The 14,790-nt window shown below is 36.2% G+C and overlaps 1 protein-coding gene across 6 annotated transcripts in view; it reads left to right on the top strand.

Moving 5' to 3' along the window:
- The window catches only part of POU2F1 (POU class 2 homeobox 1), a 187,918-nt gene that overhangs the window by 123,357 nt on the left and 49,771 nt on the right, over positions 1-14,790 (top strand). For all 6 annotated transcript variants that reach the window (XR_007411938.1, XR_003129217.3, XM_025430481.3 and 3 more), the window contains 3 exons: positions 5,815-5,915; positions 10,468-10,521; positions 12,431-12,550. Coding sequence is in view for 4 of the 6 variants with exons in the window: in XM_025430481.3 (XP_025286266.1) it covers positions 5,815-5,915; positions 10,468-10,521; positions 12,431-12,550 (275 nt within the window). In the remaining 2 variants the exon portion in view is untranslated. The remainder of the gene's footprint in view (positions 1-5,814; positions 5,916-10,467; positions 10,522-12,430; positions 12,551-14,790) is intronic.

Here is a 14,790-nt window from a genome sequence, read left to right as displayed (position 1 = left end):
ATATTCTGACTGGTTTCTTTTGTTCAACATTATGTTTTTGAGATTCATCCAACTTAGTGCATATGTTTATAATTTATTTTCAGTGGATAGAATACCCCATTATATGAATATATCACAAGTTTTCTATCCATTCTATTATTTGGGTTATTTTTAGGCTTTTGCTATTACGTTATTGCTGTAAAATAATTTTGTACTTATCTCTCGATGCATTTGCATAAAAGTCTAAAAAGACTTAGTAGTGTAAGTGCTGACCTTACTCCAGTGTTACTCGGTACTGCCAGCCAGTTTTCAAAGCATTTGTACTACTTTGTATCTCTACCAACAGCAGATAAGAATTTCACAATCTGGCCAAAATTTGATATTAACCAACTTTGTAATTTTAGCCAATTTAGTGGCCATAAAAAGCCAATTTAGTGGCCATAAAATGGTATTGTATTGGGATTTTAATTTGCATTTCCCTAGCTTCCAGGGAAGCTGAACGTCTTTTCTAGTGTTTGTGCACCACTTATGTTTCTTCTTTTGTGAAATTCCTGTTCATTTCTATTGGTTTGGCATTTTTATTGGATTCATAGGAATTCTCTGTGTGTTATGAATACTAATCCTTTGTTGTTTGTATGTATTGCAAATACTTTCTTCTTTGCATTCTCTTTGTGTAGTCCTTTGATGAACAGAAGACTTTTTAAATTTTGAAGTAGTTAAACTTACATCTTCTCATTTTTTGGGTTTTGATAAAGAAATCCTTTTCCCAAGGTTATAATGATGTACTCTTAATTTGTCTTCTGAAAATGTAATAGTTTTGAACTTTACATTTAGGCCTTTAATCCTTCTGAAACTTATCTTTCTTCCTTCCTCCCTCCCTGCTTGCCTGTCTGCTTGCTTGTGTCCTTCCTTCTGTATAGTACGAATTGATCTAATTTCATTTTTTTCCCCAAATAGATACCCAGTTATCCTTTATTGGAAACTCCATCCTTTTCTCGCTGATGTGTAGTAGTACTACCTATCACGTTGCAAGTATTTAAAGTGTGGTTTCCAGACTCTACTCTGGTCTGTTCATCACTGTTCTAATACTATGCTGTTCTAATTATTGCTGTTCTATGATAATTCATAATATCTTGATAGTACAGATCCCTCCACTTGGGTTTTTTTCAAAAGCATCTTGACCCTTTGCCCTTCTATTTAAATTTTAGAATCTTGGGGCATCTAGCTGGCTCAGTTAGAAGAGCAAGCAACTCGATCTTGGGGTCATGAGTTCAAGCCCCACCACATTGGGTATAGAGATAACTGGGGGGAAAACTTTAAAATTAATAATGTTAGAATCAGATTGTCAGTTACACCCATACACCCCAACTCTGAGAAAGAGAATGAAGGAAAGAGAAAGAAAATAACTTACTGAGATTTTGATATGAAATTGCTTTGAATCCGTAGATCAGTTTGGAAAGAACTGATTGATATCTTACAATGTTGAGTTTTCCAGTAAATGAGCATTTACATATGTCTTCTTTATAATATTTAAATAAAGTTCTATAGTTTTTCGCTAATTAGGAATTGCTGTGGGCATATAGCTTTATTCTCAGGATTTTATATTTTTGAAATGTTAGAAATAAAATGTTAAAAATGTTTACCTTTGGTATATAAAAGCAATTTTGATAGTTTCATGTGCTACAACCTTATTAAACTCTCTTATTCTAGAAATAGATCATTGGATTCCTCAGTACTATATATACATTATCAAATCATCTGAAAAGAAAGTTTTATGTCTTTTCCCAACTGGTGTATTTTCTTTTCTTGCCTTGTCTGTTGGCAGAGCCATCCAGGAGCTGACACCCTTAGCTTGTTCTTAATTTTAATGCTTTTAATATTACTCTTTATCAAGTTAGGGAAGTTTCTTTCTGTTCCTTTGCCTAGAATTTTTATCATAAGTGGATATTGAATTTTATCTAAGGACTTTCTTTACCCTTTGAGATGATTATAGGATTTCTCCCCTTTAATGAAGGTGGTGAATCACGCCAATTTTTTTTTAACCCCAAACTATTTGCATTCCTGAGATAAATCCATGGTGGTCATAATATTTTATCTTATGAGATTATTTTTGCTAGCACTATTTAGGATATTTTAATATATGTTTGTGAGTAAAACTGGCATATATATTTTTTTCTTTTTTATACTCCTCTTTGTCAGGTTTTGGTAGTGAGATTATGCTGACCTCATAAAATAAGTTAGGAATTATTTCCCTTTTTTCCCCATACTCTGGAAAAGTTGTGTAAGATTGGACTTGTTTGTCCCTTGGATTTCTGGAAGCAAGCAGAGTAAAATTATCTAGGTTTTCATTTTTCCTTTTGGGAAGATTTTTTACTTACAAATTAAATTTCTTCAAATGTTGTGGGATCCTTTGGATTTTCTATTTCTTCTTGAGTTAGTCTTGATAAGTTATATTTTCTTGGGAGTAATCCTTTTTTTTAAGATTTTATTTATTTGTTTATTTATTTATTTATTTATTTATTTATTTATTTATTTATTTATTTATTTATGAGAGATACAGAGAGAGAGGCAGAGACACAGGCAAAGGTAGAAGCATGCTCCATGCAGGGAGACTGATGTGGGACTCCGTCCTGGGAGTTCAGGATCTCGCCCCGGGCTGAAGGCAGGCACTAAACCACTCAGCCACCCAGGTATCCCGGGAGTAATCCATTTTTAAGTTTTAATTTTATTGACATATTTTTTATTGGTTTATGAATCTTTTTTTTTTTAGCATCTGCAGCATTTTTTGATTGTCCTTCCTTCTGTTATCCTTAAATTCTTTGCTCCTTCTCTTTTATTTTTTTCCTTCATCTTACCAGAAGTTTGTAAGCTGTATGAATCTTTTGAAAGAACCAAGTTGGGTATTATGTGGGTTCCCCCCCCCCCCCCCGCTATTTCATTAAGTTTTTATCTTACCTTTATTACTGTCTTTCATCTATTCTCTTTGGATTAATTTCTTTCTCAGTATTTGATCCTGTTCTATACCATTTAGCAGTAGTAAACCACCCCATCCTTGTAGCCTTCTTTTGCCTGTGCCTGGCTCCTAAGGTACACTAGTCCTGAGAGATTTTTTTTTTCCTGTTTTCTAACTGCTTCCTCTCTAGTTCTCTTTGTGTTTACATCTCCTTATGTATAGACCCTCTTATCTTCTTTTCTCTATATCCACTTTTAGTTGATTGACATTTTTATTCTCCAGATTTCAACTATCACTTCTCTGTGAGTGATTACTCAGAATCAGGGGACCCTGTCCTCCACTTGGCTTTTCCACTAACTAGCTATGACATTTTGAACAATTCATGAAGACTCCTTAATCTTCACCAATAAAATAAGGAGGTTGGATTCAAGATCTCTGAGGTTCACCTAAGTAACACTGTTCTAGTGGCAACCTTATAGAATCTTTAGCTCTGGACTATGTCATTTCTAAATGCCTTCTGGATCACTTTTCTTACATGTTTTGGGGTTTCTCAAACTCTGTATATGTTATGTTAATCTTCTTACATAATTTACCTTCTCTCCCAGCCTGTTAATTCCCCTGGCTCCTTATTTGGATGTTCCTGTTGTCTCTGACACACATTTGGTTTTGGCTCCCAACATCCCTGTCTCCCTGTACTGTCTGCTTACTCAAGTCAGGTGTGTGTGTCTGTGTGTGTGCCTGTGCCTGTGTCTGTCTGTTCCACTCTCCTTTCCTTTTAGCCCAATTTATATTTTACAAGAATGATTTCTATGTAATATCTACTCTCTTCCATCCCTTACCGCCTAATGGAGCCTCAGAACTTTATTTAAAAAATGCCTGCTTTTCCATCTTAAATCTCTGCTTATTTGAATTGTTGCCCAGAACGTTCTTTTACTTACTAATTTTGGATACTATACCTCTGCATTCTCCCAAGAGGGTAAAGCCAGGCACAGTTACCTGTAGGCTACTGTAGGAGGCTCTGTCCAGAGATAGAAATTAGTCAGTTATGTCATACAGTGCTTTATGATTTACAAGGGGTATATCACTTTTATGGCAACTTGAAAGTGGAACCAGCGTGTAGAATTTTCATGGGAGTGAAATATTTGGTTCTAGAAGACTTCCTATATTGGTGATGTGTTAATCTCTAAATGCTTGTCTCTGTTTTTCAAACTCTCGTCTTCTTTTTAGCCTTGTGGATTGACTGATTTTTTAGATTTTATTTATTCATTCATGAGAGACACACAGAGAGAGAGAGAGAGAGAGAGAGAAAGAGAGAGCCAGAGACATAAGCAGAGAGAGAAACAGGCTCCATGCAGAGAGCCCCGATGTAGGACTTGATCCCAGAACTCCAGGATAACGGCCTGAGCTGAAGGCAGACACTCAACCACTGAGCCACCCAGGCGTCCCTAGCCTTGTGGATTTATGTAATATATATTGAACATAATTCTCTAATGGTGCACAATCTTAAAATCAACCTAAGTAATGATTTTCTGCATAGAAATAGAGACAGCAGCTAGTGACAGAATGTGCAACTTTAAAATAATGAAGTTTCTGTATATGGCTTGTGAAGGTGACCCTAATTTAAATTTTAATTCATACTAGTTTCTCACTACTTGATACAAGTATATATGCTCTTTTAATATTGTTAGCTATGTATGTCTAGGTAGGCCTTTCATTTTCTATTTATGGAAAACTTGGGGAAAAAAACCATAAGAGAACAATCACTATGAAGTTTTAAGTAGGTAACACTCCTTTTATAATTATCTCAAGGAAACCTTAAGTAGTTCTTTTGATTCATGTGATCTACCTCATTATTCTTATTAAAATGATACATTTGCTAGAGTTTAGTTAGGATATATAATGGCATAAGTTAGTAGCCATTTAGAAATACTACTCTAATGTGCTAGCTTCTACTGCCCTAACTGGTGTGCTCCATGTGTGCACACACAGGAGTATGGATGGACAGGTGGGTCGTTTGAATGTTAGGAAATGGAAGTTCCTGTGTCTTGATGATTCTTGCAGGTTCTTGCAGTCTTATATTTTGAGTACACGGAATTCTGGTAATTTGTAAATAATAACTCGATATATTAGATTGAAAACAATGTATTATATTCTTTAAAAATTTCTGAGTATTAGGATGGTATGCCTTTTATAAATTAGTCCTCTTCTAACATCAGATCTCAGCATAAGTGATTAAAATGCACAGGCATAACAGCTCGAAGGTTGTAATTATAGAAAAACTCTTGCTAATTAGATATATGCAGCAATCTATACTTTGGGATTGAAGAAATGAGTAAAACTATTTTATCATGTAAATGGTGGTTTTTGCCATCGGACTGTCATGTATTAAAAGCCTAAGTTAAGAATGTATCATCTTGGAAAGTCACCAGTGAATTTCTTCTGCTCATGCCAAGTATTGAGAACAGGGAGACCAAAAAAGAGCTTTAGTCCCTCCTTGGAAGTCTGTCTGTACCATTCTGTACAACAGTAGTAATGACAATAATCTCTTCCTTGATGCTCATAGGTGCCATGCTCATTCTGACCCCAATTACTACATTCACTTCTGGATTCTGTAACACTATTTTAGGATTAGAATTCATTATTTATATTTTTGTTGCTGTTTCTTAGGCTTTGTGTTCATATTTACTTGTCCAGCAGTCCTCTCTTTAAAAGATAAATCATTTTACTGTATTTTATCTATCTTTTAAATCTTATTTATGGAGGAACTTAGGAAAGCGCATATACAAAATAGATGCCTGGTAAATGCTCATGACTAAAGTCTAGTGCTTTATTTCATTTGAGTTTGTTTTTAATTAGTTAACATTATTTTGCTTGCTTTCTAGGCACACAAACCAATGGTCTGGACTTTCAGAAGCAGCCTGTGCCCGTTGGTGGAGCAATTTCAACAGCCCAGGCCCAGGCTTTCCTTGGACATCTCCATCAGGTAGAATGCTCTGCTCAACATGAGGGAGAGTAAAAACTGGAGGCACAGAATGTTAGAACCTAGGGAAGTTACTTCAGTGTGCAGGACTTTTTTTTATATTTTTAAAAATTTATTATTCAAAGAGATAAAGAGAGGCAGAGACATAGGCAGAGGGAGAAGCAGGCTCCCTCTGGGGAACCTGATGTGGGACTCGATCCCAGGGCCCTGGGATCATGCCCTGAGCCAAAGGCAGACACTCAACCACTGAGCCACCCAGGTGCCCCCAGTGTGCAGGACTTTTTAAATCAATTAAAGCCTGGTGCTAATCACATCTGATTGTGTCCTTCAGAATGGCTAGACTGGAATCATAGTGTTTAATTGACTGTATAGCTACTGACCTCACCGTTGTGTGGAAAAAACAATTCTTTGTTATGAATGGAATGTACATAACAACTGTCACTGTGGGTCTGTGATGGCTCACTGAAGGTAGTAAATTACAGTCATCCAAAAGGATGTAGCCACCATTGCCCGAGACCTACTGTGTAAGACTCTCAGTTCAGAATATGTTTTCATAAACTGTATCTTCGTATGTCTTTTGAGCTTGTAAAATATATCTTTAGACTACCTGTACTTTGTATAAAAGAAGCTCCTGCACTTGAAACAATGGAATTTTAGAAAAGTCTTCTAGGGATCCCTGGGTGGCGCAGCGGTTTAGCGTCTGCCTTTGGCCCAGGGCGTGATCCTGGAGACCCGGGATCGAATCCCATGTCGGGTTCCCGGTGCATGGAGCCTGCTTCTCCCTCTGCCTGTGTCTCTGCCTCTCTCTCTCTCTGTGTGACTATCATAAATAAATAAAGAAAAAAATATTTAAAAAAAAAATAAAAGAAAAAAAGAAAAGTCTTCTAAAGTCCATTTATTTACAAATTCAGAGGAGTAGTATGCTGGTGGCAATTAGCATACTGGAGTGATGTCCTAGTTGACACACACTTTTGCTCAAGCGGATAGCTTTGTTTGCTTTTGAAAGTAGAGGAACTTCTGAAAAAAAAAAAAAAAGTGGAGGAACTTCTATATGAAACTTCCAGGTAAAATATTAAGATGATTTAGCATCTAAAATAATTTAAGACTGTATTGTAGAAAACCAAAAATATTATTTTCATATTGATTTTCTTCTAAAAACTTTTGTAAGTGCACCTGGGTGGCTCAGTTGATTAAGCATCTGCCTATAGCTCAGATCTCAGGGTCCTGGGATCGAGCCCTGCCTCGATCTGCTTCTCTCTCTCTACCTCTGTGTGCGGGCATGCATGTGGGCGTGTGCACACACGCGCGCATACTCTCTCTCTCTTTCTTAGATAGATAGATAGATACATAGATAGATAGTCTTTTAAAAAATAAAAACATGTGTAGCCTCCAACAAGTTTTCTGGTTTTTTAGAGGAATAACATATTTGGTAGTCAATTTATGTGGTACATATTAAGCCTCTACCTGGCTTAAATTTGTGATGGTCCAAATGTGTTAAAAAAAAAAAAAATCCCAGAAAGTACATAGATGATATGCAGTCTTTTCTCCATTGGATCTGAATTCCAAGAAGAATGCAACTCTTGCACCAGCTCCAAGGCCTCCATCTACTGATTACCAAAATCATTGAACCTTCAGTATCTCCCCAAACCAAAGAACTTTAAAATCAAGGAACTTGATATGAAATCTTGACATCACTGAATTCTCCATTAAGATGTCAGTCCCTGCAGAATTGCTCACCATCTGATTAGACACATAATTAACATAAATGTGGCACTTACCTTCTGTTTCTAGCCCTCTTATTGACCAAATTCATACTCTTTTTCCTTACCATAATTATAAATGTGTGTACACATATACAAAGTAGATGATTTTAGTTCTATCACCCCATAAATTCCATGAAGATGGGAACCTTTTTTAAATCTTTATCCCAGTATTTTCCAAAGAGCCCAAAATATAATAGATGTTCAGTCATTTTTACTGAATAAATGAATGCTAAAGTTATATGGGAATAGAGAGGTAGAAATAATTAGCTGAACCTGTACAATCAAGGACATTTATCACAGGATGACTTTGAGCTAAGTTTTGAAGGATGTTGGGAGGTAGCTAAATGAAGTGGTAAAAGGATGCTCTCACTTTTTTTTTCAACTTTCTATTTTGAACACTTTCAAATTATAGAAAAGTTATAACTGTAGAACTGTTTTTGACTGAAAGCCCCTCATCTGGAATTACCAATTATTAGTATTTGCTGTCTTTGCTGTGTGTGTGTATAAACACACATATATAAAAGTGTACATATATATTTTTTTCAAAATCATTTTAGATAAGTAGCAGGCACTATGACCTACTTCTAAGTACTTTGTCATGTTTTTCCTAAAAAACAGAATTCTTTTATACAGCTATAACATAAATTTCAAATTCCAGAAATTTAGCATCAATGCAATACTATTATCTAATGTTCAGTCAGTATTTAAGTGTTTTCTGATCTACAGTCTAGTCCACACCTTGCATTTAGTTGTCATGTCTATTTAGGCTTCTTTGTTCTGGAACAATTCCTAGTCTATCTTCATCTTTCATGATATTGACATTTTTTAAAAGTAGAAAACAACTGTTTTGTAGAAGGCCCCTCAATTTGAGTTTAATTTTTCCCTTGTGATTGGATCCAAGTTTTTGACAGGAGCACATTAGAAATTCTGTGGTATCACCTTGTCCCATTATTGTGATATTAAATTTGATTATTTGATAAAGGTAGTGTTTCAGATTTGTCCACTATAAAGGCAGTTTTCTTCCTCTTTGTGATTAGCAAATAATCCATGAGAGGGGATATTTTAAGACCTGTAACTATCCTGTTCCTCAACAAACTTCTACCCAGAAACCACATGACTTAAATAAAATCACATAGAAACTTTACTATTTTAACGCTTTGTACCAAAACTTTCCTCTGGCTCTTTGGTTGAATTCTTAGCCTTTGGATCTTAAGCATCTTTTCAGATAATCCTTCCTTGAATGCACTACATCTAAAATGTGTTCTCTGTAAATGTCTAGGTTTATTTCTGAGGGTTATTATCTATTAACAGGACTGTTAGTTTTATTTTTTTTATTTTTTATTTTTTAAAGATTTTATTTATTTATTCATGAGAGATACAGAGAGAGAGGCAGAGACACAAGCAGAGGGAGAAGCAGGCTCCACACAAGGAGACCAATGCGGGACTCGATTCCAGAACCCCGGGATCACGCCCTGAGCCAAAGGCAGACGCTCAACCACTGACACACCCAGGTGCCCCCAGGACTGTTAGTTTTAAATAAAGGGTAGCAGTCTATTCATTTTAGCCCTGAACTCTATACTGAGCTCCATATCAACACATATTTAACTTCAGAAAACCTCAATGCAATGTTATATATCCAAGATGGAACTCACTAGCTTTCTATCAATGATACTACCTTTTTCCAGTCTCTCAGATTTGAACCCTAGAATAATTCACGACCTTTTTCTTTATCTATATCCAGCCAGTTACTGGGATCCTATGTAGCACTTCACAGTGTCTCTCATGTTAACTACTTTTTATGCTGACTGCTGCCATTCTAATTTAGGCTTCCATTTATTTTACCCTAGTTTATTTTCTTTTTCTCCCAACATAGTCTTTCTTTGTTTTCAAGACACTGGCATTTTTGAAAAGAATACAAACTAGTTATTTTGTACATTGTTGCTCAGTTGGGGTTTGCAGAGGAATACAACGTAAAGTAACTCTGTGTTCTTTAGTGGATCAAACTGGAAGGCACATGTGTCACTAATGGTGACTTTACCTTTTGTAATTGGTAAATATGTATGGAAAGATAGTTGAGAATATGTAAATATCATGTTATTCCTCAAATTTCACCCATTAGGGCATCCATTGATGACACTTAACCAGAATCAGTTATTATTAACATGATTGCCAAATAATGATCCTGATTCTAATCATGGTTTTAACTCTCTAAATGCATGAAATATATTAAGTGTTATGACAGACTTCCATGTGTGGTTTATAAGACAGATTCTTTATTTCGGCTGGCAGTTTTGAGTTATGACTATAAATGTTTTAAGACTTAGCTATGTAGGTGTATATATAAGGTTTTTACTCTGGTATGTACATGAAAATTTTGAAATTAGAATGAGTAGATAATTCTGATTATTTATAATGATACAAATAATGTATATAAGTAGCTTGTTATTTTTTTCTAATACAAAAAATGAAAGGTGAATTAAGTTGTTAGAATCTAAGTGTCCAATGAATACAAACAGGATGCTATATAAGGATTGCCTAATACCAGTGAGACATGCCTGAAGAGGCTATTTTAGTGTGGGAAAGCATTTTTTAGAGAAGAAATATTAATAGCATTTTCTGGCGGGAGTGGAGGAACTGTGAACTTGTCCATTAAGTTTTCGCCCTCTGAGATAGATCTCTTTATGTTCTCAGTTCTAACTCAGTGACATTCACTTAGTAGAGATTCTTGAAATACTTGTTGATGTCAACTTACAGTATTAGACTAGAAATTTACCTGATTACATTGCTTCTAGGTCCAGCTCGCTGGAACAAGTTTACAGGCTGCTGCTCAGTCGTTAAATGTACAGGTAAGCTGGGTCATGGGATTATGGATCAGTTTTCCTCTTTTTTACCATATTTTTCTGATTTTTTAATAATGAGCATACAATAATTCTATAATAAGAAATACTTAGAGGTATTACCCTTTTTTATTACCTAATGTTATTAAGATCCAAATAATGATAATCATTGACATTAATGAAAATCCAGTTTATATTATGCTACTGCGAATGACAAAAGGTGAACAAGAAAAGTCCTATTTTCAGAGTTAGATATGTACGTTTAGTAAAATGTTTCTAAGTCATACAGTAATAACACATACCTAAACACAAAGCCAAATAATATCTTAATGCCCTTTTGTTTCCAGATGTCTTTTTATTTGTTATTTTATAGTGTAGAGGAAAGAGCACTGGACTGAGATACAAAGGTCTTAGGTTTGTACTGTCGGACTAACTAGCTGTGTGACCTTTGGCAAGTCATTTCACCTCGTGGGGTTCCTTTTGTCTTACATTTATTTAAGTGCGGAAGTTTAGAATCTTGCCATGGTTCCTCTCTGCTCTAAAGTGCTGATTCTAAGGTTTGTAACTAAACCTGTTATAGTCATTGATAGGCTTCATATAGTCAGAATTTTCAGAACAAAAGTTAAATCGGCTACTTTTCTGATACAGACCATATGGTAAAACATGGAGAGTTCAGTTATTCTTCACTCCATCATCATTTAGTGGATCTCCTTCCTTTCGGTATAGTCTTTAGGTTACTAACAGTCAAGAGGGGAAAAACCGTATTCTAGAAGATTGATTTCAGTGTTGCTAATGACTAAAGACCTTGAGTTGAGCATTCCAGGAAACCCAGTGGAATATGGACCTAGTAACACATGGAAGCAAGAAGAGAAAAGAAAAAGAGATAATGTGACCTTCCTTTCTGAGGGAGAGGAGGCAGAAAATTGCCTTGGTTGCCATGGTAAACTTTCATCCCTTAGAGAGATGTTGGCAAACAGGCTGTATCTCCAGTGCAGCATGTTTACAGTCCTGCACTGTAATTATCTCTCAATGACTGGCAGAATTAATCAGAGCCTTTATGTTAATTAGCCTTGCTGCAGTCCCCAAAACAGGTGGTGGGAAATATGCAAATCTATGCAGAATGTTAATGCTCTGCATACCCAGTTTTAATTACCATAAAATTTCCTCTTAGTGTCCCTTTTAGGAGTGTGTTCTCTTTCCCTCCTGACTGCAGCATTTTCCCTCTAAATTTGTGTGTTACTTGTTGGGATTTGCTAAGCTTACAGTTATTTTAAATATTAGATGAAAGGTTCTGTGGGTCAAGTAATCAGTCTCTGAGACGATATATTTAAGGAAGTTTCCCACTGACCACCGAATACATCTCAGAATGTTGGGATGGAGGGTCTGATGTAGAGGTGGATTAAGAATGTGCTCTTCCCTTATTCCTTATTTCCAGAGTTGAGGATTGGGTTTTTTAAAGAATCCTGTTGATCTGGGGAGGACCAATTTTTTTTTTTTTTTCTTGGAAGTTGTAACTAGAGCAGTGGAATATTGCTCTAGTTGGAACAAACTGAGTCTATGCCAAAAAGTATAGACTCATTGGAACAAAAAGTCTATACCAAAAACTTGTATTGTGGATAATTTTTATATTTTATTTTTCTACTTTTATTTTTTTTTCTACTTTTATATGTTCCATATTTGACCATTTATACTTAGAAAACAACAAATAGTAAATGTGATTTTTAAAGGAAAAAAGTCTAAAAACTTACTATGTCAAAATTAGGAAAATACAAAGATTAATAAGAAAGGAAAAGAGGGAAACCAGAAAACCTATGACTAGATAAATTCATGTTGTAAATAATTCTTAAAATATGGAGTTTTAAGTACAGTTTTTTTAGTCAGTCACTTGAACTCTCATGTTCCTTCCTGAACTGCTCAGTCTAAATCTAATGAAGAATCCGGAGAGTCACAGCAGCCAAGCCAGCCTTCCCAGCAGCCTTCAGTGCAGGCAGCCATCCCCCAGACCCAGCTCATGCTGGCTGGAGGACAGATAACTGGGGTAAGTCTCCACTAAGAATTCTAATAAGCTTTGTGTTGGAACTGCCATTGGTCAATACCTGATTAGTACTGTTTTTTGCAGTAGGTGCGCCTGGGTGGCTTGGTCAATCGGTTAAGTGTCTGCCTTCGGCTTGAATCATGATCCCAGAGTGCTGGGATTGCCCTGCGTTGGGCTCCTGCTCAGCGAGGAGTCTTGTTTCTCCTCTCCCTCTGCTCTTCTGTCCACTTGTATGCTCTCTCTCTCTCAAATAAATAAATAAAACCCTTTAAAAATCGGGACGGGGGGAGGTAGAGGAGGATGCCTGGGTGGCTCAGTGGTTGAGTATCTGCCTTTGGCTCAACTCAGGTCCTCATCCTGGGGTCCTGGGATCAAGTCCAGGACTCCCCGCAGGGAACCTGCTTCTCCCTCTATCTGTGTGTCTGCCTTTCTCTGTGTCATTCATGAATAAATAAAGTATTTAAAAAAAAAAAAAAAGAAGAAAGAAGAAGGAGAAGAAGAAGAGGAGGAGGAGGAGGAGGAGGAAGAAGGAGAAGAAGAGGAGGAGGAGGAGGAGGAGGAGGAGGAGGAGGAGGAGGAGGAGGAGGAGAAGAAGAAGAAGAAGAAGAAGAAGAAGAAGAAGAAAGAAAGAAAGAAAGAAGAAAGAAAGAAAGAAAGAAAGAAAGAAAAGAAAGAAAAGAAAAGAAAGAAAGAAAGAAAGAAAAATGGTTTAGAGTGGACAGTGACATGGTTTTGCCTGACACTATTTTCTGTACTGTAGGAATTTTCTGTAGGCAGCTCTGAAAAAGGAATTACCTTTGTCATAAGTTTTCAGGGTATCTTTTCTTACTTTTGCAGATGCTTTAGATAAACTAAACACTTCTTTAAACTCATGTTTCAACCGTTGCTTCATCATGCCAGTGAAGTCATCCTGTAACTGAGACCATTACATTGATGAAATTATAGTGGTTAGTTTGGAGTTCTGATATTGCTGCAGAGTAGAAGTTAAAGAACAGACCAGTACCTACAAAAGAAAAACATTTTCTTTGAAGTCACGGTGTAATGTTCTCAAATGAAACCTCTGGTCTCCTGCCCTGGCTCTGCAGTTTGCTGTCTGGGCTAATCTACTTGTCTCCCTATGCCTCGTTTTTCTTTCAGTTAGATGAGGATGTTCTCCATGTAAGATGCATCTCATATTATTCAAAGGTGAAGAGTCCCAATATTTGTGAAACTCAAAGAACAGTGTTTGGCACGTAACCATCAATAAATGTCATTTACTTTTATTGGTAATAAATTGGCCTTCTCATGAATATATTAAGTTTTTAACTTTTCAGCTTTCTTTGTTTTAATACTTCAAAAATATATATTTTAAAAGATTTCATTTTATTATTTATTCATGAGAGACAGAGACAGACAGAGAGAGAGGGAGGGAGAGACAGAGACAAGGCAGAGGGAGAAGTAGGCTCCATGCAGGGAGCCCGACATGGGACTCCATCCCGGGTCTCCAGGATCACGCCCTGGGCTGAAGGCGGCGCTAAACAGGTGAGCCACCCGGGCTGCCCAAGACTCCAAAAATATTTTTCCAGTGTTGAACATTTGTCTGTTACTTTGTGGGTGGAAAGGCTAGGAGAGAGATAAGAGTTGTTATTGTTCAATTCATATCACATCAGCCCACACAATGTTTTCTTTTTTCTTTTTCTTTTTCTTTTTTTTTTTTTTTGTTAAGTATGTCTTGGTAATGGAAAAGCTCTTTTAAGAAATGTTGCAAAACTGGGACACCTGGGTGGCTCAGGGCATGATCCCAGTGCAGAGATCAAGTCCCACATCAAGCTCCCTGTGAGGAGCCTGCTTCTCCCTCTGCCTGTGTCTCTGCCTCTCTCTCTGTGTCTCTCATGAATAAATAAATAAAATCTTAAAAAAAAAAAAAAAAGAAGACATGTTGCAAAACTGTTTTTAGAAATCCCCTTAATAGAGACAAACTGTAAGAGTCTCTTAACCTTAGGAAACAAACTGAGGGTTGTTGGAGGGGAGGTGGGTGGGGGGCTGGGGTAATAGGGTGATGGGCATTAAGAAGGGCATGTGATATAATGAGCACTGGGTGTGATATGTAACTGATGAATCACTAAACTGTTCCTCTGAAACTAATAATACATTATATGTTAATTATAATTGAATTTAAATAAAATTTTTAAAATAAAAATTCCTTCAATAGAGATTGATATATTTGTGTATTATATATTATATAAAATATTTATAAGCAAATA

The sequence above is a fragment of the Canis lupus genome, chromosome 7 (genome assembly GCF_003254725.2).
Source record: "Canis lupus dingo isolate Sandy chromosome 7, ASM325472v2, whole genome shotgun sequence".
Taxonomy (NCBI): domain Eukaryota; kingdom Metazoa; phylum Chordata; class Mammalia; order Carnivora; family Canidae; genus Canis; species Canis lupus.
This window is presented reverse-complemented; position numbering and strand designations above follow the sequence as displayed.